This window comes from Glycine soja, chromosome 11 (genome assembly GCF_004193775.1).
Source record: "Glycine soja cultivar W05 chromosome 11, ASM419377v2, whole genome shotgun sequence".
Classification (NCBI taxonomy): Eukaryota; Viridiplantae; Streptophyta; class Magnoliopsida; order Fabales; family Fabaceae; genus Glycine; species Glycine soja.
Window position 1 is genome coordinate 39,563,977 of NC_041012.1, and position 22,789 is coordinate 39,586,765.

General features: G+C 33.1%; 4 protein-coding genes across 7 annotated transcripts; 2 read left to right on the top strand and 2 right to left on the bottom strand.

Moving 5' to 3' along the window:
* Positions 1 to 1,264: 1,264 nt before the first annotated feature.
* On the bottom strand, positions 1,265 to 2,155 carry LOC114373281. The gene has a single exon (XM_028330781.1). It carries the CDS (start codon positions 2,153 to 2,155, stop codon positions 1,265 to 1,267), a length of 891 nt encoding a protein of 296 aa, XP_028186582.1.
* Positions 2,156 to 7,013: 4,858 nt separating this feature from the next.
* On the top strand, positions 7,014 to 12,137 carry LOC114374176. The gene is made up of 3 exons (XM_028331786.1): positions 7,014 to 8,168; positions 8,268 to 8,522; positions 10,714 to 12,137. Exon 3 carries the CDS (start codon positions 11,105 to 11,107, stop codon positions 11,963 to 11,965), a length of 861 nt encoding a protein of 286 aa, XP_028187587.1. The 5' UTR covers positions 7,014 to 8,168; positions 8,268 to 8,522; positions 10,714 to 11,104; the 3' UTR covers positions 11,966 to 12,137.
* A 1,785-nt stretch (positions 12,138 to 13,922) lies between these two features.
* LOC114372996 (polyadenylate-binding protein RBP45-like) lies at positions 13,923 to 18,235 on the bottom strand. 3 transcript variants are annotated; one of them, XM_028330555.1, is made up of 6 exons: positions 17,849 to 18,235; positions 16,559 to 17,033; positions 14,804 to 14,865; positions 14,603 to 14,733; positions 14,413 to 14,509; positions 13,923 to 14,323 (listed from the first exon to the last, which is right to left on the bottom strand). In XM_028330555.1, exons 1-6 carry the CDS (start codon positions 18,119 to 18,121, stop codon positions 14,132 to 14,134), a joined length of 1,230 nt encoding a protein of 409 aa, XP_028186356.1. In that variant the 5' UTR covers positions 18,122 to 18,235; the 3' UTR covers positions 13,923 to 14,131. The 3 variants fall into 3 exon arrangements, with proteins under 3 accessions (XP_028186356.1, XP_028186357.1, XP_028186358.1); XM_028330556.1 differs by lacking the exons at positions 13,923 to 14,323; positions 14,413 to 14,509 and having other exon boundaries at positions 14,599 to 14,733; positions 17,849 to 18,226; XM_028330557.1 differs by lacking the exons at positions 13,923 to 14,323; positions 14,413 to 14,509; positions 14,603 to 14,733 and adding an exon at positions 16,178 to 16,260 and having other exon boundaries at positions 14,812 to 14,865; positions 17,849 to 18,226.
* Positions 18,236 to 19,289: 1,054 nt separating this feature from the next.
* On the top strand, positions 19,290 to 22,095 carry LOC114376896 (zinc finger MYND domain-containing protein 15-like). 2 transcript variants are annotated; one of them, XM_028335211.1, is made up of 2 exons: positions 19,290 to 19,380; positions 19,501 to 22,095. In XM_028335211.1, the coding sequence occupies exon 2, from the start codon at positions 19,742 to 19,744 to the stop codon at positions 21,635 to 21,637; it is 1,896 nt and encodes a 631-aa protein (XP_028191012.1). In that variant the 5' UTR covers positions 19,290 to 19,380; positions 19,501 to 19,741; the 3' UTR covers positions 21,638 to 22,095. The 2 variants fall into 2 exon arrangements, with proteins under 2 accessions (XP_028191012.1, XP_028191013.1); XM_028335212.1 differs by having other exon boundaries at positions 19,321 to 19,692; positions 19,731 to 22,095.
* Positions 22,096 to 22,789: the final 694 nt, after the last annotated feature.

The window sequence follows — 22,789 nt, forward strand, 5'->3', positions numbered from 1 at the left end:
CTAGTCCATGTGTATAAAGAATGAGACTCAAAATAATTATTTATTTTCATTTATTACTCCCTTCGATCTTATATATTGGTCACAATCATGATTTTTCAATTCTGTCATTTATACTATTCTTAACACTTCATTATTAGGGAAACCTATTTTTCCATGCATCCTCCACTCACTCTTCTCACTCCATGCAATTAATGAAAATATGAGTAACTCTTCAAATACTTCATTCTCTTTCTGTCTCGTATTACCTTTTCTCTCAGATTACCTATGCCTTTTGTTTTCTTTCTCTCAATTGAAGCTGGAATGTTTTTCTCTCTCCATGGAGAAAGACAAGGAACCCATTGTAAGCCATGAAGATTTGTTGGCATTGGTTTTTCTCTCTCAATGTTATGAAGATTTGCTTGGAATGGTTGTGGAACACTCGCTAGAGTCTGAACATGTCCTCCCCTTCTACTTGAACCAGTTACAAAAGGAGAAGGTGAACTTGAATATGCTATTGCCAAAAATGATTGAAAGTTCAAATCGTCGTTAGTTTGTTAGTAACAAAGTGCTCTTGTTCGATCTTAACAAGTTCCCAGAGGATGAGTATGAGGATGACACTGAGGAGGAAAAAAGAAAAAAAAAACTTGTTGAGCGAGCACTGTTAAAAATATATTTTCCTAATTATTAATAATGCTGTTGTGGAGAGATTTTGTTGGTTCTTTATTAGGTTCATCCATCCATGTTTCAATGTTAGTGGCTTAAGAATATCTTTTTTATGTGAACGTGTTAGTTACATATTAATCTAGTTTAATTTGTTCTATTTCTCCACAATCCCATCCATGTTGGTCTTTGTTGCATGTCTTTCTTACAATGGGAGATTTTATACCTATTTGAACCCATAACTTTCGTAATCTCAATCATACAAGCTTCCAAAGTTAGAAATATCTTGTTTGATTATGATGTTGTGAAGTCAAGGAAATATTTTTCTACTACCATGATGAGGTCATCTATAGTTTTAGGAGCCTCTTTGTGTTGTAATGACTGAATGGCATTAAAGAAGCCAAGATCTAAGACGTTAAAATCTGGTGAATTTGGGGGTTAAGAAACCGATCGAATGTCAAAACTGCCTTCACTAGCAGCTTGATGGAAGTCGTTGTCATCTTCATCAATGTGACATGGAGCATTGTCTTGTTGTATGAAAATAGTTTCTCCTCTATCCTCTATTGACCATTTTTCTTTGATTGCAGGCAACACATGATGAATAAGAAAATACTTGCTTACTTGTTTATTTATTGAAGATATTGGTTTTGTTTCCATAGTCCCTGCATCTTCTCTTTATCGGTTCCTTTGTAACAAATGGAAAAATACCAATCTTGACATCAAAAGTCTCATTGCTGTTAGAGTTGAATCTTGGTCTAGCCATGGCACATAAGATCATAACCTTGCAAATGAAATTCTTGCTTCTACATGTTTGATGTGGCTCTTCCTCCCCAACAGCCAAGTAATAATTCATAGAGTTCTTGGTCATATAAAACCACTTTTCATCAATGAATACAATGTTGTGCATAGATTTAAACATTGGATTATGTGGAATGGTTTGATTATCGGGCTTGGATAAGCAAAATCGCAAGCGAGACTTCATGTTTTCATCTTTCAAAAAGGGCTTGATCGCATTTGAATGTCGTCGTATAATTCCATTCTTATGGAATCTAATGAGTGATGTTTTGTTAATCTCCAATGCATGCGATAGAGACCTTAAAGTAGTCTGCTTTGAAAGAGGAATCTCACGAATTCTTTCAATATCCAATCCAATCCTCTTCCTTCCACAATTTTTGGTCTTCTTGTGCAATGTTTCTTTGGTTTCCCTAAGTTGACGCCATATACGTTGAATGACCCTTCTTGAAACATAGTAAAATGTGGCAATGTTCTTTGTTGTACCTTCCTTCAACTTTCCATTATAAACTGAATTTAACAAGAGACGACAAACGGACCTACGCTCTTCATTTGATAAGAATCTTTGTTGCTTGTTTAATGTAGCATTTGCATTTATAGGAAATTCTGTTTTTGCATTTGCTTCCTCCTCTTGGCCATCACTCATTACCCCGTGTAAGCTTGCATCTTCGGTGTCGTCAGCCATACCATCTTCTTCCTTCTCAACACTCATATCAAAGTCCATTTCAACGCTTGGAAGATCATTCAAGTCCGGCAGCTAAGATTGATTTCCTTCACCACTGATGGGTTGTTGAGAATTTGCTCCATCACCACTCATGGGTACAATATTCAAATCAATAGAATTTGAGGATTTTGATTGTACATTATTGGCATCACTATTCAATAATGGACCTTCATTTTCGTTCTCTGTTTCTGGGACTACATTCAAGTTGAAATTCAAGTTCACACTCTCATTGTTCATGGTGTTTATGAAGAGTAAGATACCCCTCTGATGGCGTGAGCTTAAAATCAATTTCAAACTTCACCTTTGGTATTTAAAGATACAAAATCCACACCAAAAAATAAAGGAAATTTTTTAAATAATTAGTTTAATTACCATAACCATTATTAAGAGATTGATAACAGAGAATAGTGATCCTTGACTTGTTAATTCTTGATGGCCATTGGGTAAGATTTCATTATAAGAGAGATTCAAAGTTGCTATTGGTCCATATTCATTGAAGGAGATAATGGAGTGATCACTAATGTGTGTTGTTTGTTGAGGCAGTGGAAGAAAAATATTGAGATTGAAGGTTGCTATTGGTCCATATTCATTGATGGGGATAGTAGAATAATGAGTGAATATTAATAATGGCATGAAAGAGAGAGAAAGTGAGATGATAATTTAGGCTAAGCATTTAATTAGTTATTAGTGAAATTAGTTGAATGTGTAATTATGTTATGATATAATTGAAAACTTGTTTTATTTTCAGATATATTTAATGGTTTAACTTCCCTTCCTTGATCTTGATGATTCAATTTAAAGTGATTAATATATAATTGACCGAAGAGAGTACACTTATTTATTATATTGAGTGATATTTAATTTAAAATAAGTTAAAATTTGTAGGTAATCATTCACACAACAAAGAATGGTAAAAGATGACAAATTTAAATGGATATAATCATACCCTAAGACATGTACATGTATTAAATGTTAGGTACTAAATATGTATGTGGGTTTCTCTTATTGTTTGTATGGAAATTAATCCTTTTCACTAATTGAATTAGCGTTCATCATTGCCTCTAAAAATTTTTTAGCATTCATTTAATTTCCTTATCGTTGTCATTGGTTAGACTATGATGCTTCATCAACTGTCATATTGAAATCTACCCATCTTAAAATTCAGTTTCGTATATCCCTCATATTTTATAATGCAAATACAATGAAACTATTTCATTATTTTATAATAGAAGATTGCTAATCATATTCAATTATTAATAGATTGCTACAACAAGTTGTGTTTTTTTAGGACACTACTAAAAGAATAGTATCGTAGCTACCACAGACATCAAAAGGAAACTAAGGCATTTTTTGCATCACTGGTTGGAATTAGCCTCTACCGATAACTACTAATTTATTTCTTTTGTGCATTTATTGTCCTTTCACAGTTGACACTACCATTTAAATATTTTCTTCTTCTTTCTTAAGATGTATTTGATGAATATCTATGTCAATCAAGTTATTTAAAATATATTGACCCTGTTTTGTTTAAGATTATTAGATGAATCTATGATTATATTTGTTTACAATGTTTCAACTGGAGTATTAATGATGTTCAATTTTTTGTTTTTAAAAATAAAAACAGTATCAAAATAGTCATAACTAGTGTCACACAGAACTTTATGAAAACTGTTAATGTTGTTTTAAATTATTAGATAACTAATTTATATGTCTTGTAAATCTTTGTCGCAATATTTATGACTCAAAATTAAGAAGAAAAAAAATATTTATGACATACTCACAACTCAGAAGTTCAAGTTTAGTTATTATGTCTAAAACATTCTTTTTTATTCATGTAATTATTTATAACAAAAATAGAACTAAACTAACCTTTTTCTTTTTAAATGTTATTATATTTGTAGTCAATATAAATTTAAATTTAATTTAAAAATTTTAAGTTTTTAAATTTTAGCACACCGTGTTAAAATAGTCATAGAGACATGTCTTAATTTAAATTATTCATTTTCTTATTTTTATTTTCAATTTCAAAAGTATTAATTTTTAATGTATTCTTATATATTAAAACAAAATATTCATTTAAAGACGTCTCTCATTATATTTTTCTTCTTCTTTAATATATATTATATTGTCATTATTTTATAGTTATGATACTTATGTTTTTTTAATTTTACTTAAATTTTAAACTTTCCGTGCTGAGAAACCAGCTAATTTTAATAAATTGTTGGTTCTTATTTTCATTATTTTGTTTGTTTTTCTTTAAATTATTTTATTTATATTTTTTTTCCTGAAAATGATATTGGAACGAAAGAAGTCCCCGTCCGATGCGGTTAACTGCCAACACGATTTATTCCAGAATCATTTGCCAACACCATTTATTCCAAAACCAAGGATTTACTATTGTTCGAAACTCTAAACAAGTAAACTACTTGTTTAAGGGACACAAATTACTAACATTTATGTCAACCGTTGTCGATCATTTATATATATTTTAATATAAATGATTTTTTTGTTGGATAAATCACTTGAAATAATTTATTATTTTGAAAACACAAAAGAAATTAATGCATAAAAAACTCATGAAAATAATTATTAAAAACTTATAATTCACTAGTTTAATGAACCAACAAATAAAAAAAAATTCATTAAAAAATACAGTGAGATTACATTAAAAATAATGATAAACGTATGTTAGTAATATTTTTCCACAATCTTTTTAAATTTTTTTTATCCCATGTCTTAAGAACACTTAATAATTTTTTTCTAATTATTTTTACCTTTACGGACATAAAAAAAGGTATAATCTAGAACAGAAAAATGCCTGTTTGATGATTTTCTCCTTAGTTTTTGTCTTTTAAAAAATACTTTCTAAAAGATTTTAAAGTTTATTTAAAATAAAAGATATTTGGGCCTATTTGATTTCCTTCTCACTTTTTTTGTTTCAAAAATTCGTGTCCAAAATAATCCCATGCTGCTCAACAATTAATTTTCATCAAAATTTATTAAATTTTTTAAGTTAATTTTAAAATATGTGTTTAATTCAAAAGATAAATAAGTTGGAGGTATTTTTATCTTCATCTACTTTTATTTTGTGGCCTTGGCTAAAGAATGTGAGTCATATGGAAAAGCATTGTACGTGATGAGACATAAACTTGATATGAATGTTTTTGTGTATTTTTTTAAATTAAAAACTATTTAAAAAAATCAAACACATGTGATACCAAATTAAATCAGCAACAAACCACAAAGCCAAAAGTTCGATTTCAAGTCTGTGTGCATAGTAAAATATTAACTCCTTGAATAGATGTTAAATGTTAATGTAGTAAGGGATATTAGTTCTTGACTTTAGATTTGAGTTAAAAAAAAAATCAACAACAATTTTTTATGATTTTACTAGTTCATTGTTAGAGATGATAAAATAGATTCAATTTGACACACTAATTCATCAATCCACTTATTGTTTTAGATTGAATTGAGGTTTTCAACTCATCAACTCCCTTTTAATCCATCCCATTTTGATCTGTCAGAAAATAAGTTGAGAGAAAAATGACATCAACACTTTTAAAAAAATAAATATCAATATATTTATTTTGATATTTTATACCTATATTATTAATTTTTATTTAATTTACTTTATATCTAAGTAAATTATTATTCAAAATTTAATGTAATGCATTCAATTTTTTAGTAATTATTTATTATTTAATATTTATAAAAGATAAAATTAATTAAAATATATTTCTTATTTTATTTCTCTCAATTTTTTTTGTCTTTGGTAGCCAAGCCGAGCATGTGCGGGGTGAACTTAAATCCCCAACTCACTTTTCTTATACAGGATAGGCTAACCCATTTTTTGTGGGTCAATGACCTGATCCTACTAGTTCATAAATAACCTTGATTGAATCATAATATTTGAAAAGCATTTGCTATTTACCTCTCCATCTTTATTAAGTACACCTATCCCATTCTTATATTTTTTCTACCAAATATACCCTTTTAAACACTTATTTTACACTCTTATCCTATGCTTGTTAGTCTTTAAAATATTATTTTTATTGTATCCTTATTATTCTTTCAACTCTAATTTTGAACTCCATTTTCACCCATGTTCATTATATAATAGTGTGTTTTCTACCAAAACTATATGTAATATTATGCATTTTCTTCCATGTGACACTGTATTTCAAGGAACGTTTATCACTAATTTCATGTATTATACATTTTAAATCAAACTTTCTTTTATTTACACAATAAAAATAAGAGAAACTAATATAATATCAAAAAAGATATTGTAATTGCAAAGCAAAGCTTTTGACAATGGCTTTGCCCATCAATAAATTTGAATATGTGTTTTCAACATCTCAACACTAGGTCTACAATGTTCAAATAAGTTAGCACGTCAACGATTGGTGCAACTCATTAAGGTATGTTTAAATAATTTAATTTATGACTTTCTAGAAAAAACATATGTCGATTTTGGAAAGTCATTTTCAGTACCTTTTATTTTGTTTTATCTTGTCATAACTTTATTTCTTTTCAAAAAAATTTTATATGTGAACATGAAATATTGTGTTAGTATAATTCCTAAAGAGATGGATATACCAATTGAGGGAGGGAATAAGATTGTTGATTGTAGTGATTCATTCAACAGTAGAGAGAAAAAGAGGGGTTCCAAGGGGTTTAATGGTTTCAAGGAAAAGGGTATAATGGGCAATTAAAAAATAAAGAGAAGGGAGGGGGTATACATAGCAAAAATTAAATTATTTGAAATAAATTTATTGGGTCAGTCAAAGCCCAACCCACAAACCAGATGTGTGGGTTCAGCGCTCTGAATCTGTCTCACTTCCTTCTTCCTCTGCAGAACTCTGGAACCGTAAACGCCAAGGAGAAAAAAAAAATTAAAACCTAAAAAAGAAAGAATGGAAAGTATCAGTGTTAGAGGGATTGTCCTTGTCATATATAACAAACTTAACGGCTTCAACTGATTTTCCGGTTCATTCTGAAAAAACAACTCTTCATCCACCTGTGGGTGTGTGGTTTTTTTTTTTTTTTTAATATTTTGCGTTCACGTGAAACAATGTACAATTTTTATTTTTATTTTTAATGTTGTGGCATTTTTAAAGTAGAATATGGTCATGTTCATGTGACATCAGTTTGTTGTTCAAATGTTTTAGGCCTTTAGGGTTTGGTCTGAGTTAGGAATGAGATTATTCTTATGGTTGTCGTTGTGATTTGTTCTAGTTGCTACTGTATTCAGTGCAGTTCATCTGTTATCAAACACACACTGAAACAAGGTGCAAGGTAAGGCTTCCTATTATAGACTCACTCAGTTGGCCTGACCCTTGCTTGGATACCAAGTATAGTGGGAGCTTTATAGCACCAGTCATCCCTTTGTCACTTTTTCTGATTATATAGAATTACCTTGGACACAGGAAAGATGTTTCTTTTGAATATATGGATTGTGTTATTCAGTTATTCTTATGAATTTTATCTTTGACAAACTTGCTCACTTTGGGTGTTTTTTTTTTTTAGTGTGTTTTTCTATACTCTTAGAATCATATTCTGTTACTTCAAATAAATAGAGGCCTATATAAAGTATATTATTCAATGAATATTTAATCAATATGAATCATCAAGATTGATTGATCTCATTTCGATATTAGCATTGCTTGATAACTCATAAAATTTTCTCCTTGTTATAATGTTTGTGCCATTTTTGCCTTGTTTTGTTTTGTCTGTTGCATAAGAGATTGTTAAAACAATATAGAACTCAAAAGTATCTCAATCTCATTTCACTTACCAAGTAGAATGTTTGTATGGCTGGGTTTTGGTTTCCTCTCCTTGACCAGCAGTTTGCTCATAGTTCATAGACAGGATATTTTAACATTATATAATGTAGTAATGTCACTCCTTCCTAGATGTGGCAATAACAGAAACTATGAACTAATCAATACGTTTGCTATGTTCTAGAGATGAATTAATGTGTAAGGGAGAAGTGAACCAAGGTAATGCAGTGGTAAGTAAGTGCAAAGGTGTAATCATGTTTAACACTGCAAAGTGATGCTATATCATCCTTGGACTATGATGTTGTATCTCTATGTGGCCCAATTTGTAGATACACTTTAAAATCATTTTTGGGTTGTTACGTGGATCACATGTTGAAGTTGAATTGGAATCCAGATGGCCCACAATGCTTTATGGCACAACCGTTAAATTTAGCTCCTTGAAGGCTTTTTTTGCTGGCATTAAGCCTTGCCCTACTATAAGTAGTCTCCGAAGTGAGAGTGGAAGGTCTTAGGCTCTAGCGCCGTCTCTGAAGTTTTGGTGGCCGAGGGGTGATCAAAAATCTTTTGATAGCCGAAGGATTAAGGTAACGAAAATGTCTTTTATACATAAACTGTTTTATCAAGAGGATTGATTGCTTTCTTCTTTATGCTTATAGAGATCACAATCATTCTTTACCTTTCTAAACAGAAAGATCTTGAGATCTGATGTTATTTATATTGATGATGTTCTTCATCTTAGTGCGGTACATTCTGGGAATCCCATGAATGTCACACTTTCTAATTTGTACCGTAAATGTTTGTATCAGCAAAAATATACATTTCACCATATTTACTACTTTTGTTCCCCATGTGTGTATCTGTATGATTGAAAATGGGAGTTTGACATCATAATGTCTGTTTATCAATGCCATAGGAAATTCTAGAGAAATATTTCTCATTTCAAAAAATTTGAATTTTCACTGTTAGTGGATCATGTTATTGTATGAATTGTTTTCAATAAAACTGGAATTTATCCTATCTTTACTTTTTGTTACATGATAGCATAATCTGCCTCTTTTTTTTTAGTAGCATAAGTCATTTATACTATATCTTTCATCATTTGTATGCTAGTCTTGATCAGGTGCCTTGGTTGTCTGCTTATTTGATTCTTGTGAATCTATCTATATTTGTTTATCAAATCGAAATTCAATTCGAGAATCACTAAGCTAATTTTTGAATTGCGAATTGTAAATTTATTGAATCGTAAGATTCAGAAACACAATGAAAAATAGCTTGAAATATATCATATAAGTGATAAGTGATGTATACTGTTCAATATAATAATTTTAAACTTGAAATTGCTTACAACAACTGAATTGTTAAACTGGAAGCAACCAAATAGAGAGCATAGAACAAGTGAGTGTGAAACCCTTGTTTCAAAAGAATGAAAACAAGGAGGTAGAATAATCAGATAGGATGCAATCAATAATGCTCCTTTAATTCCTTTTCATGTAATTAAGCTTATCTGGCTTTTCAATTTGTGTGAAGAGAATCAGTGAAAGAAAAACAAAAAAGGCAAAAGCGGCAAATCACAGAATGATATGATTCATAAGTGATACAGAGTCACACTGATTCATCCATGTATTGCACAATTCAAAGTCCTTTGCCCCACATTACATTATACTAATTGCAAGCTTGTAAATTGTGTTATTCTAACAACTATATTTTATTCCTCAATCCTCATTCATTCAGCTCTATCACATTTTTTGGAGCTAAAATGGAGTTGTTAATCAAACCAGGCTTCTCTATCTCCATTACAATTCTTCAATAAAATTTTAAAAGGAAACTGAAATGTTGGCTTTCTGAAAGAAATTGTTTAACTCCTTGTTAAATAATTAACTCCTCAATCCTCTGCGCCCTTGAAGAATAAGTGTTAAAAGTAAAACCATTAGTTCTGAACTGTCTAGATTTTATACACAAGTGAACTTGTTACTGCCCTGTGCCATGGTTTAAGATATATATATATATATATCTTTTTCAACTTCACAAATTTGATATTGAATGTCTCGTGTGTGAGCAGAAAGGTTGATGATGTCTCCATAACATTAAAAGGTAATAGAGCTTATATCTTTAATTAGATGCTCCCTTTTGTTTGCTGTACTGGATCACAATTTTTGGCTTAATTCATTTGTCTTCAAAGTGTGAACCTCTGGTACAATGCAGCTTGTTAATGTAAATAATTGGTTAAAAAATTTTACACATGGGGATCGAAAGTTTCAACGACGTTAATTATGTTGGCAAAATGAGTAACCTTTCAACCTCTGATTTGGTCTATGCAAGAAATATTAATTTGGTTTCCAACATCATTCTCTAAGAGGAAGCAGATATATTTCTCAAATAGGTTTTGTAAAGAATTAATTTATTTCATTTCATAAAATTTCTAGGTGTTTTGTCTTTTGTCTTACTCCATTATACCATTTGCTGGTTTGTCCTTCCTCTTCTTTCTAAAAGGCTGAGGGGAAGTGAATAGCTTGTCTTTCTTCTTAATTCAATTATTTTATCTCTTTGATTTTTTCTATTAATAATTCCCTCATTTGCACAATTGTTTAATGTTGTCTCATCTTAAAACAGTTCCCCACTGTGAGGTCTATTGAAAGGGCTGAATGTAGGCAATTTCTGCGCTATTGTACTGTTTTTTGTACTGTTTTTTGTGTTTTTATGCTGCTCAAACAAATAGTTACATGCTATGATTTCTTTTAAAAAAGGAAAACTTATTGGTAGTTTTACAAATTTTAGGGAGTTTTTCTATAATCCTGGATCATTATTGTTCACTCTAGAAGATGAATGAGCAGACTGGAGGATTAGGCTCTTCAACTCCATCAAATGTTCCAATGAAAAGGAAACAAGGCAGACCACACAAAGTAGATAGTGGAGTTCAGGGTATGAACATGCCTGTAATGCCTAGCTCTTCTAATAAGTTAAATTCTAACCAAACAGAAGGTACAGCTGTTGTTTGTGATGATGGAATACTGGGGAAGGAGATTGCTTGTGTCATTGAAGGCACTTTCAATGCTGGATATCTTATTAATGCGAGGTAGCAGCTGATACTTACTTAAGAGGTGTTGTTTTTCTACCCGAGCGAGTTGTTCCAGTTACTGCAGAAAGTGATGTCGCTCCACAAGTTAGGATGACAGAAAGGACAGAGATTCCAATTCCAGTTCCAGTTCTTAACCCAGAGACGCAGATACATAGTTCTGTTCCTTCATCAGGACAGTCTAACAAGCAACCTTTTGAGGCCGAATTGCAGGTACCCGTGTCTGTAGACCTAGTTCTCCCAACTGAGCTCTATTCCGGCTTATCAGTTTCACTTGGGAACCAATCTGCACCTGTTGTGACACCCATGTCTGATTTGTCAAAGATTGACTCTTCTATTTCCACTGGAGGAATTATGCCAAAGGGAATGTCAAAGCCTGGACCTGAAAGTCAGCCTGCCTCTATCTTGTCTGGGTTTGAGGGTGACAAAATCATCAAACAAGATGGAAAATTGCATGAAGTCGATGCTTCCAGACAGGCAAAGGAATCCAGTGCTGATGGAGGAGCAATAAAAGACTATCAGATAACTTCTGAACCCATCGACTCAGTTCCAACAGTTGAAAACACTGAGAAGGAGCTCCCAACTGGACAGCAGTCTATGCCTTCTGTTTATGAGCTGAATAAGTTGATTGCTGATGAACCAAAGCACTCAGTTATTGAAATCAACCAAATCCCTGTATCTGCTGAGCGTGAATCCATGCCACCAGAACTTAAAAATAATACTGTCGACAATTTTATGCAGAAGCAGGGCTCTCCAGAAACAGGTACACAAGAAGATACTAAAACCAAGCTTGCCATTGAGACTATACCCACAGTTGACACCACAAACTCAAACGGAAGACCAAGTACTGATATTGCTAACGTTCCTGATGTGGGATCAAACCATGCACCGGGACTCAGCCACCCTTCAATACTGAATGACAGAGCGCATGTTCCTTCTGAGTCCAAGCTTTAAAGTATTGTCGTATACTTATGGATGGAACTGTTTGATGAGTTTCTTTTGAATAATATTCTTCTGTTATGCATAGGAAAAGCTCTCCCTAAATTTTACTGTTTGTACATCTTAACCTGAGATATCCGTATACATTTTGAGGGAGAAACAAAAATAAACTCCTTTATTGTTAGCTCATGCACAATTTCAAGTCAAGGCAGATGTTAGCTAATGCACAATTTCAAAAATATTATAATTTACATATTTGTACCTTTAAAAGTATAAATAAGAATCCTTAAATATTTAGGAATTGTAAATGATCTTCATAAACTCAAATTCTTATCTTCTTCATCTTCATCCTTTAATGTTTTAGATCAATGTCCTATTAAGATGAGACACTTGCTGGTTGATGATGCTAGTGGTGTCTTATACTAGGATATAGGTCCTAGGTCCTGCTTTGTTTTTCTTTTGTTTAGTTTCTTCTATTTTTTTTTTATATACTTTGTTTAGTTTTTTGTTCTTGTTATCTTCCCATTCATAAAAAAACTCAAATCCTTATAAATTTACACGTTTTGTCTCTACAATTTAGTAGATTTCTTCATTTTTGTTATTGTAATTTTTTTTTCGTTTTAATTCTTATAAAATGTGTTTATTTTCATTGTTCAAAACACTTTTTTTTTTATTCAAAGTATTATTTAAAGTATTTTAAAGATGAAAAATAAAATAAACACATTTTGTAAAGATTAAAAAAAAATTACAGAAACAAACAAAAATAAAAGTGTTAAATTGTCGGGAAAAAAAGTTTAATAACAAATCTTAAATACATCTAAATACGTTATGTGTATTCTAATTTAAGTAACAGAATAGAAAGATTTCACACTTGGGTGTTGCTGACTTGCTGTACCCAAGCACTTATTGAATTATTGTCATATTTACATACTTATAAAGCTTAATCCCCTATAAAAATAAACTTTTTTTTACAGAGAAATGACACATGTATAACAATTTATACATTATTTTATGTGTTTATCTCTATCATATTATTTATTATATTTTTAAATTTTCTCCTCATTTTTCTTCCTTTCTATTTATTGTACAAGTATAATTTCTCTTTTTTATGCATTCTCCAAAACAATTTTTTTCTTAACATTCTTCCTTCGCAAGAAACAATCCTATATCAAAAACTAGACTAAACAACTCAAATTCACTAACATAGTGTGACATGAATAATAAATAATATTATTCTTTAAACATGTGATTAGAAGTTTAATCTTTTATTCACACATGAAAAAATATATTGAAAGAAATTAATCCCTCAATAAATTTCAATATCTCAAAAGATTAGTTAATAAAAAACACATAATTAATTCTTAGCTTCTGACTATGCATATCACCAAATAAAAAAAAACAACATTCAATTTTGTGATGATCAGATCAACAAAATGAGAAATGAAATTAAAAAAAAATGTGAAATAAGAATATTACACAACTTCTACAAAGCAAGAAAAATTCAAATCCAAATCCAATTTCGACAGGCGAATTTTTCTAGTATAAGACAGGTTGCATCAAATGTTTATCAATAAAATAAAATTTATGCCCAAGTCATGAACACTCCCGTTTGGCGTGATCGTAAATTTTTAAGATAAACAATTTTCAAAACAAATGGAACTAAAACGACTTTCATCTCAGTTTTGAAACAATTTACATATTTTCAAAACCATGGCAAAGTGAGAATCTCATCATAGTTGTCACTACACCATGAAATAATAGGAAATTAAAAAAAACTAAAATAATAGAAAAAATAAATAAATAAAGAACCATGAAATTTATTAAAAATAATGCAATGAAAACCATAATGCATTATAAAGATCATCACATTACCTGTTTAATAGTAAAAAAAGGGACAATTTTAATAGTAAAATATACCGACAAAAGGACAATTTACCACCAGCTGAATATGAAAGTACGAGCATCGTAAAACCATAATGCATAATAGAGATCATTTCATAAATAAGTATTCAGCAAGCAATTTATGGATACAAAAGGCGGCTCCGATAAAATTTAATGTTATTAAGCAAACAAGGGGAAAAAAGAAAAAGAGTAGCAGAGTCGGTTTTCCACGAGACGAGAAGAGACACGCAACTCGATAAGTATCACAAAAGATTACAGAAGAAAAGGAACATTCTCTTCTCAACTATATCCTATTTGTTGCTGTTGCTGAGGTGGTTGGTAACCAGGATACCCCGGATAACTGCCATACATGTTGGGATCCTGTCCAGCAGCAGGAGCATACCCATAATTTTCATAACCTTGTGCAGCATACCCATAGTATCCACCACCAGAACCAGCACCACCATTCCACTGGTTTGGATCTGCCTGAGCCTGAGAAACAGAGCATTCAAAATTCAAACTCATTAAAAAGAATCAGAAACATATTGAAATCAAGTGCAGAGATGCAACACTATAACTACCTGTTTGTTTGAAGGACTGCGACCCCATGAAAGACGAACATTTTGACCACCCAACAGGGTCCCATTCAACACCCGAAGTGCCTCTTCAGCACAGCTCCTGTTGCATGAAAAATCAAGACACAGTAAGAGAGCTGCCTAGACTAGTGTTATCACACAAGGTGAATGTTCAATAAAGGAGAGGTTACATTACCTGTCTGCGAATTGGACAAACCCACATCGCTTGCCTGCTGGAATCTTCACATGCACTAATTCTCCATACTGGCTGAAAACTTGCCTCAGATGATCATCAGTGACATTAGGATCCAAATTACCAACAAAAATCTGCAATTAAGATTCAAAGTCACAAACAAGTTGGAAAGAAAGCAGTTTTTACATTGAAAGAAGTACGCACAGTTGTATTATTTGGATCATTCTCATTCTGTGAACCTTGAGGTTGAGAATTCTGATATGAAGCTGCATTTTCAAAATAGAAGTGAAGTAAAAAGATGAATTATCTAAAACACGGATGGAAAAATCACCAAGAACAAATAGCAAAACAAAAATAGAGGAATCATATACCAAATAATATTGTAATAACTAAAGGTGAAACTTATTTAGTGTTCAATCTCAGGAACAACAAAATTAGCCAGTGCCTTACTTTTCCAAGCACCACAGATCTTCAAATAAGAAAAGATAAATATACACAACAATAGAAATGAAATTATAAGTAAACAATATATAAACAAATCAGTCAGTTAACATGAGCAATATATACAACAATAAGATAGAGGTCAAAGTTGAGAATCAACAACTTGGTTAGTACCATTCATGCACCACAAACCTTCAGAAAAGCAGTTGGACACCATCCAATATAAATGAAATCAGTAGAAAAGTTTGAGTGTGCATTTAGATTATCAGAGTAAATACAACAAAGATAGCGGTAATATAGTGACAATGGCAGAATAGAGGCACAGTTACAACTAAAGTAGTCATGGTAACTGATAAACAGAAAATATCTAATCTAAAATCACAAGCACCACAAGATAATATTACTGGTCCAGCCAAGCAGAAAATATCTAAAATCCAAAATGACAAGGAAAAAGGAAGGTGAAGATGGAATGGGAGAAGAATGAAGAAAAAAAACATAAAGTAAAGCCTAGAGATACAACCTTGAACTTGATCATATTGGCAATCCTATATCTAAAATTTTCCAGCACTTGAGAAGAAGAAAAAGATATCAATAGCAGGTTCTAAAGACCATGCTAACTGAAAGGAATGAGCAATGTAAAGTAAAATACAACTTCAATTGCATGGCATTGCGCTTAGAAATTGGGAATAACTGAATGGGAATAGAACCTAATCAAGAAAATATGAAACCACACGACAACACAAACATAACCAGCCAGCAAAAGTGTAGTTTCTGGAAAATCAGTAATAAACACTGGCACTAAACATTTTTTCCTCGTGGACTAGACATTGGAAACTGAAATTAATAGGCATTTGATAGAAGAACAGAAGAAATTACTAAAACATAAATAAGGTCTTCTTTGGCACAAGGGAACGCTAACAAAGAAAGTCAAAGATGTAGTTCTTATGACAAACTAACAGGAGTAAATTAAAGGAGCGAGGTTAAGAATGGATGACTGAAAAAATAATTAGCGAGAGAAGTTGCAATGTAATTTGAGTAAAAACTCAACCAACAACTGGAATGAAAAGAACTTGAAACTGTAGGCGAAAAAGAAAATGCCACAAAAAATAACGGGCAAAACATAAACGGATAACTGACCTAAGCAAGGATATGCACTAAAATGGTAACCATTTCAGCTGAAATCAGTTCCAGGCTCCGGGATGACAGAGCCTCTTGACACCCTGCTTCGAGACAACATGAGTTCTATAAGATTTTATTATTATATATAATTTATTTTGCCCAAATTTTTAAAGGAAATTGCAGGAAGAAATGAGTTTGACTGCGAATCTTCAAGTGTGTAACTGAAAAGAATCAAAACTTAATAACATTTAGCATACACCAAAAACAACATTCTGAGACACAGCATTAAATTCAACCAGTATCACTCATCTAACAAGGACAGCTCAATTTTCCCTTAAGCAGCATATGAAAGAGATATTTGCAGCAAAAAGAACAAACAAGATAAAGAAAGAGACATACCTTTGGGCTGGGACTGAGTGGTGGGGGTTTTATTAGAGGCGGGTCCAATCCTCATGGGTCTTGTTGAGCAAAGAACCCCTTGCATCTCAGTCATAGCCCTCACTTGCTCACTCTCATCTGAAAACCTTACAAAGCCATATCCCTTGGTCCGGCCAGTTAGCCTATCAATGACAACTTTTGCACCCTTCACCGAGTTATAACGAGCCCTAAATGTCTCCTGAAGAAGATAATCAGTAACATCTGCAGCCAAGTCACCAACAAATATGGTGTAATCTGGAGAATCGTCGTGGCGCGACCTCTCACCAGCACTAAAAGTTGCCCAATTCAACCTGAAACTCTGCCCCCCATTTGGCATTATTGCCCCATTATATGTTTGAAGAATTCTCTCAGCTCCAGCACGACTATTAAACTCAATAAACCCATAACCTTCAGATTGACTAGTTTGCTTGTTTCGAATTACTTTAACCGATGTAACCTACAATAAAACAGAACAAACATTTAGTATCACGACAGAACATTTGCATGTCTAGCTCAATACAAGTTTTAAACTAACAAGTACATATGTTTAAAAAAACATAGAACAGACAAACAGAAAACCATATTCACCTTTGTAGAACACATTTATTACCACAACCGAGCATTCATGCGTCTAACTCAATACACAATTCAAACTAACAATTGCACGTGTTTAAAAAACCTAAAACAGACATACCGAAAACCAGATTCAACTTTGTCGAACACATTTATTATCACAACAGAACATCTAACTCAATACAAAACTAGAACGGACAAAGAACCATCTTCGACTTTGTCGAACACAAATAAAACTGAATGAATACAAAATCCAACCTAAAATGCTACAAAACCCACACCTCAGTATCATAACAGAACACTCTTACACCTAAGCATAAATCAACAAGTACGGGCATTTAAAACAAAATCTAGAAAGGTTCTAATTTCATGCTGCAGAAAACCCTAACCAATTTAGCCAAAAACAGCTAACAATACAAACCACCAAAATTCAATACAAAAATTAAACCTTCAATCCACCAAAAACCGACACTTCAGTATCACAACGACAGAACAGCCGCACGTCTAAATCAATACCAAATTCAAACCACGATTAACACAGCAGAAATCCCTATTCAAACTAAAAGCACAAACATTTAAAAAAAAAAACCTAAAAGTGATCAAAATTCACGTAGAAAACAAAAGGTCTATTCAATAGGCTAATGAAAACAAATCAACTTGAAATAAAGGAAAGAGAAGGGATACTAATTATTATTATACCTCGCCGGTGTGAGCAAAGCAGGTATAGAGATAGTTCTCGTCCATCCAGTACTGCAGATCCCCGATCCAGAGGGTTCGGACCTCGTCGGCGCTGGCGGGCTGCTGCTGAGGCGGAGGCTGGGCGGAGGGGGCCCACATGGCCTGCGGGGCCTGGGCCTGCGGCGGCATCATGACGTAGGGTTGCTGCTGCTGCGGCGGAGGCTGCTGGTACTGTTGCGGCGGCTGCTGGCCCATGGTGGGAGGTGCCATGCCGGGTCCTGGCTGCTGCATCATCTCGCCCCGCAAATCTGAGAATTCTAGAGAGAGAAAGAGAGGGCAAAGAAAGAGAGAGAAAGAGATTGAGTCTCGATGCCCCTTTAAAGGAAGACTCACAACCCTAACCCTAAAAAGGGGATGGTATTGGTAAGGTAAGTAAGGTGCGTGCGTGATGGGCACTATGGTTTTTTATTTTTTATTAATTAAAAGATTGATTGGATTTTTATCGTTTGGGTGATTAGGTGGGGGATTCTCATTGGCTGCTGCTGCAAACGACGCATGTTCTCTGTACTCGTGTCAGAGATTGACGTCCTCTTCTTCCTTCACTTAAACCTATGTATTTCGAGCTTCATTTTTTTTGGGCGAATAATTATTTGATTTGATTGCTGTCAAAGAAAATTGAAAGTTAATTTGATTTTTTTTTATTTTGTGTAAAAAAGACAGCTTTCTAATACACAGATAAAAAACTTAATTTAAAAATAAAGATACGCAGTTAAAAAAAAACTAAATATACAGATAATGATACAATGAGAGTTGTCTAAAATAATTTTAAAAAATGTTTAGATGATAATTAAATTAAATTTAAAATCAAATTAAAAGATATATTTGAAAAAAAAAACTAAATTAAAGATTTAGTACATTTAATTAGGATAAGACATATATCTTAATTTGAAAGTGATATCAACTTTAAAATTATAATTATAGTTCATATATTTTATAAATCGACTTTGAATTAGCTTAGTTTAAATTAATTTTAAAACTAAATATAAAACCCCTTTCTAAATAAACAAAATTTATATTTTTTATACTCAGTTTAATCAATTTTAAATTTAGTGATATTAATTAAAAAAACTTATTGAATAAACATTTGTTTAATATTTATATGAAAATATTGTTATTATCAAAGAAAATTTAGAAATAAACTTTTTCATATAAATGTTAAGTTCTTTTTACATGTTTTTCGAATACTTACATGAATATCTGTGGTACAATAAGTTTAAATAGTTCGTAAATAAACTCTTGCAAATTCAATTCATAAAAGGAAAAGAAAACTCTTGCAATAAGTTTTTGACCGTTGATTATATTTTAGCAAATCGTTTTCTGATCGTTGATTACTTCAATGGCTTCAATTTCCTGATGGGAATTCCGAGCTCACAGGTCACAAATACGAATGCCCGCATGATATGACTTTACCCGTCAATTCCATTTATGTCCGAAAATGAAACGTTTCGGAATTGGGTCTTTGGAGCACAACTCGGTCACTGTTTTGCGGGCTGGTACGAACCAAAAGCTTTGAACTTTTTTTCTTTTGCTTTCTGATTGAAAATTTGAAACAATTGATCTTATGGTCCGATCAGTTTTTGTTTTATTATCTGTTTTCTGTTGCATGAACAAAGTTGAGTGGGTGCTGATTTCATAAGCTGTACTCATGTACCCAAATGCGTTTTGGCATTTTGCTTTGTTAAGTCTAGTGCTACTTCATAGCGGGAATTTGGGTTGTTGAAGTGGAGTAGAGTTGTGAGAATTTGTGAGATCAGAGTTATTGCATAATTTCAAGTGTTGAAGCGGACAGATTTAGTTTCACTGGAGTGAATTGCGAGCATAGAAAGAAAAAGAATCTGAGGAATTGGGGAGACAATGGATTTGCATTTGAAGAGTTTGTTTGACAGATTTCAGGAGCAATTTGGGTCTGGTCCTGGTCTTGGCCCTGGATCTGGGACATGCATGATGAAAGTGGATGGCATTGCTCCAAATTTTATTAAATCTATATACAAAGCTTCTGCAGCTTTGTATAGAACTGAGCCGTGGAAGAGGCTGCGTCCGGGGCACTTGTTTGGCGTCCGGGTTGGGAAAGATTCGGATTGGCCTGGCAAGAAACAGCCTTTTCCATGTGTTCAGTTTATTGGAGGGGATGGTGGAGATGTTGGATTTTACATGTTTAGAACAGAGAATGATGCTAAGAAAATGACAGGGTCTAGGGAGACCATTCACTCTCCCAATGTTGAGCTTCTGAGGGTCACATATGAAGTGGACTCTTTGATGTTCCCTTCTAACCGCAAGATGATCAAGTCTTTGTCATTGGAAGCATCAGGCTCAGATCGTTTTCCTGTTATTGATGTTGCTCGATGCACACCTTCTGGCGATCTTCGATTTAGAAATCCAAGCATTGAAGAGCTTAGGTTTGTCTATGCATTCATGAAGGCCATTTCCCTGGTGCACTCCTTACTTCAGGTTGACAGGGAAAGTGGTCCAAAGTATTCAACTGTGGTGTGTTTTGAACCTTTTATAGAGACTGTTGATGTTCAGTGGCCTCCAGAAGTAGCCAAGGGAGGTTATGACCTTGTTGCTGTTACCGTTTCCCACCCGCCGGGTCAGGCATACGATGAAAAATCTAATAGTGCAAGTGCTGGCTCGACCCCCACCAAGTATGTAGAACCACCTAGGGAGGACACATTCAATGACACAAAAGCATACTCAAGTACTGGCTTGAGACAGTGTGCAATGTGTGAGAAAGAAGTGTATGGAGAACAGTCTATTTGCTGTGGCCGGTGTAGAGCAGTTGTTTACTGCAGTTCAATCTGCCAGAAGCAACACTGGAACGACACACATAAAAGCATGTGTGGACTTTACAAGGCCATGATGGAGAGGGAAGAAGAGCTGGCTATAATGATTTTCATGTTCCCATGTTCTGCTGACCAGCCTTGTAAGTGGCTTGAATCATTAGGTATCCACCAGAAGGGTATGTGGAGGAGAAAGTGCAGTTGCTATTCTCACTGCTCTTTTGGTCTCCTTCCTGTGAAAGGTGGGCTGCAGGAACTATGGGGTGGAATTGATGAATTTGAATACCCTCATGACTCTCCATTTAATAACCATTTCATCTCAAGCCCGTTTCTTCTCTCTGGTTGGCCCGAGTACTACAACCTTCGTTCGCTTCCATTGTCAAGTCCTGTTGCCGACATTCTCTCGCATCCATTGACTGTGTATCACATACTAACTACCCTTAATATAAGTTCAAAGAACCTTATACTGAAAGGGAAAGAGGTGATTGTCCACTACCTTGGACCTGAAGGCGAGTTGGATTGGATGCCAGCATTTGCAGAAGTAGGACACTTGCTTAATGGGTTAGGCAATGTACAAATAGTGATGGTGGGACCAGAAGTTCCAACAAATTTATCGGGTACAACCTCAGGAATTGGTAGCAGAGTTAGAGTGAATCTTGTGAGGGGTGTTTATCAGGTGGAAGCCTCCTACCTACCTTCTCCACATGTTGTCATTGCTCTGAATTCTAGATTAGAAAGCTATTCTAGTTGGGGTGGAGCTCTTGATTTAATCAAATCAATTGGGGTGCCTGCCTTCTTCACTGATCAATCCGAAGTTTCATGTGTAAATGCTAAACAAGTCCTTCGGAATGCTGGACTGCACATCACACATCCGGTGACTCCAAATCCTTTCCGGTCACCTGTGAAAAATCTCACAGCTTCTAGCAATCTTCCTTCATACAGCAATGGTTTTGTCTTTGGGGTGAATACTTGAATGCAGTCCAAGAAAATCCAAAAACAAGTGTCTGTCTACTGTCATGCATTCTCAAGATTGCAGCCAACTTCAAATTTTCTCGATTGTCGTGCAATTTGCTGAACATCACAGTCACAGCAAACTACAAAGATCATTGTATGTCTCATTGAATAATGTATATTTATTTCAGTTTAGCCAGAGATCTTGTTATAGTCTCTGAGTTATGGACCCTGTGGTTTTTATATGATTTTGTATCTTGAGCCTCTAGTGGGCTGAGTTCTTTGATTGTTTTCCCCTTATCTCATTGAAGTTTATGTCTCTTAACTCTCCTAGAATGTTGTTCAGAATCCTCAAAACCTTGCTTGTATAAGTTGAAATCTAAATGTCAGTTGTTTTGGTAAATCAATACCATTGTGCTCAACCCGTAGTGGCCCAATTGTTTTGAGAAGAAATAAAGCAATGTTGAAAGTTATCCAATATATGAAGTTCATGCTTACATTTCATCAAGTATATATAGCTGATTTACTCCAAAACAGCGGTGAATCACGTGATACATGAACCAAATTAAATTGATTCATAGTTCAGAGTGAATTAAAAGATGAAGCCTTGATATTTCCAATCAATGAATGACCCACATGCTAAGTCATATATACAATTTATCAATGGATGCTGTTAACTAGTGTCTCAAAAATCCTGATTAGAAATTTAATAAATAAAAAAATATTGAAAAATATAATAATATATTGAAAATATTAAATTATATATATTTTCATAAACATTTTTATGGATATAAATAAGAATCAAACTATAATCAATATACTCAAGGACTTAAAATGATTGTATCATTTTTATCACCACTGCATAATGATTTATATTACATTTTAACATTGAAAAGGCATTATTTTACAACCTTGGTTGGGGGAAATGAATTAAAATAAATGAAATATAATGAATTTTTATAGTTTTCTCTTATTTAGTTCGAAAGGGAGGAAAAAGATAGAGGAAATTAGAATCTCTTTCATTTTTTTCTGCTGATATTTCATATTTGTAGAAAATAAAAAATAATTCTATTATTAATATTGTATTAACTAAGTTATTGAAATTTTATTTTCTTCACTTCCCCTCCCTTTTTATCTATTAATATTTACAAGGATATATGACTGGTACATTACT

What these genes read in the sequence shown, in the direction of transcription:
- LOC114374176 (XM_028331786.1), top strand. Translation starts at nt 11,105, where the DNA reads ATGACAGAAAGGACAGAGATTCCAATTCCAGTTCCAGTTCTTAACCCA.
- LOC114373281 (XM_028330781.1), bottom strand. Translation starts at nt 2,155, where the DNA reads ATGGACTTTGATATGAGTGTTGAGAAGGAAGAAGATGGTATGGCTGAC.
- LOC114372996 (XM_028330555.1), bottom strand. Translation starts at nt 18,121, where the DNA reads ATGATGCAGCAGCCAGGACCCGGCATGGCACCTCCCACCATGGGCCAG. An exon ending in ATGATCCAAATAATACAACT is followed by an intron (nt 14,734 to 14,803) that starts GTGCGTACTTCT and finishes TCTTAATTGCAG; the next exon opens with ATTTTTGTTGGTAATTTGGA. An exon ending in TTTGTCCAATTCGCAGACAG is followed by an intron (nt 14,510 to 14,602) that starts GTAATGTAACCT and finishes TTCATGCAACAG; the next exon opens with GAGCTGTGCTGAAGAGGCAC.
- LOC114376896 (XM_028335211.1), top strand. Translation starts at nt 19,742, where the DNA reads ATGGATTTGCATTTGAAGAGTTTGTTTGACAGATTTCAGGAGCAATTT.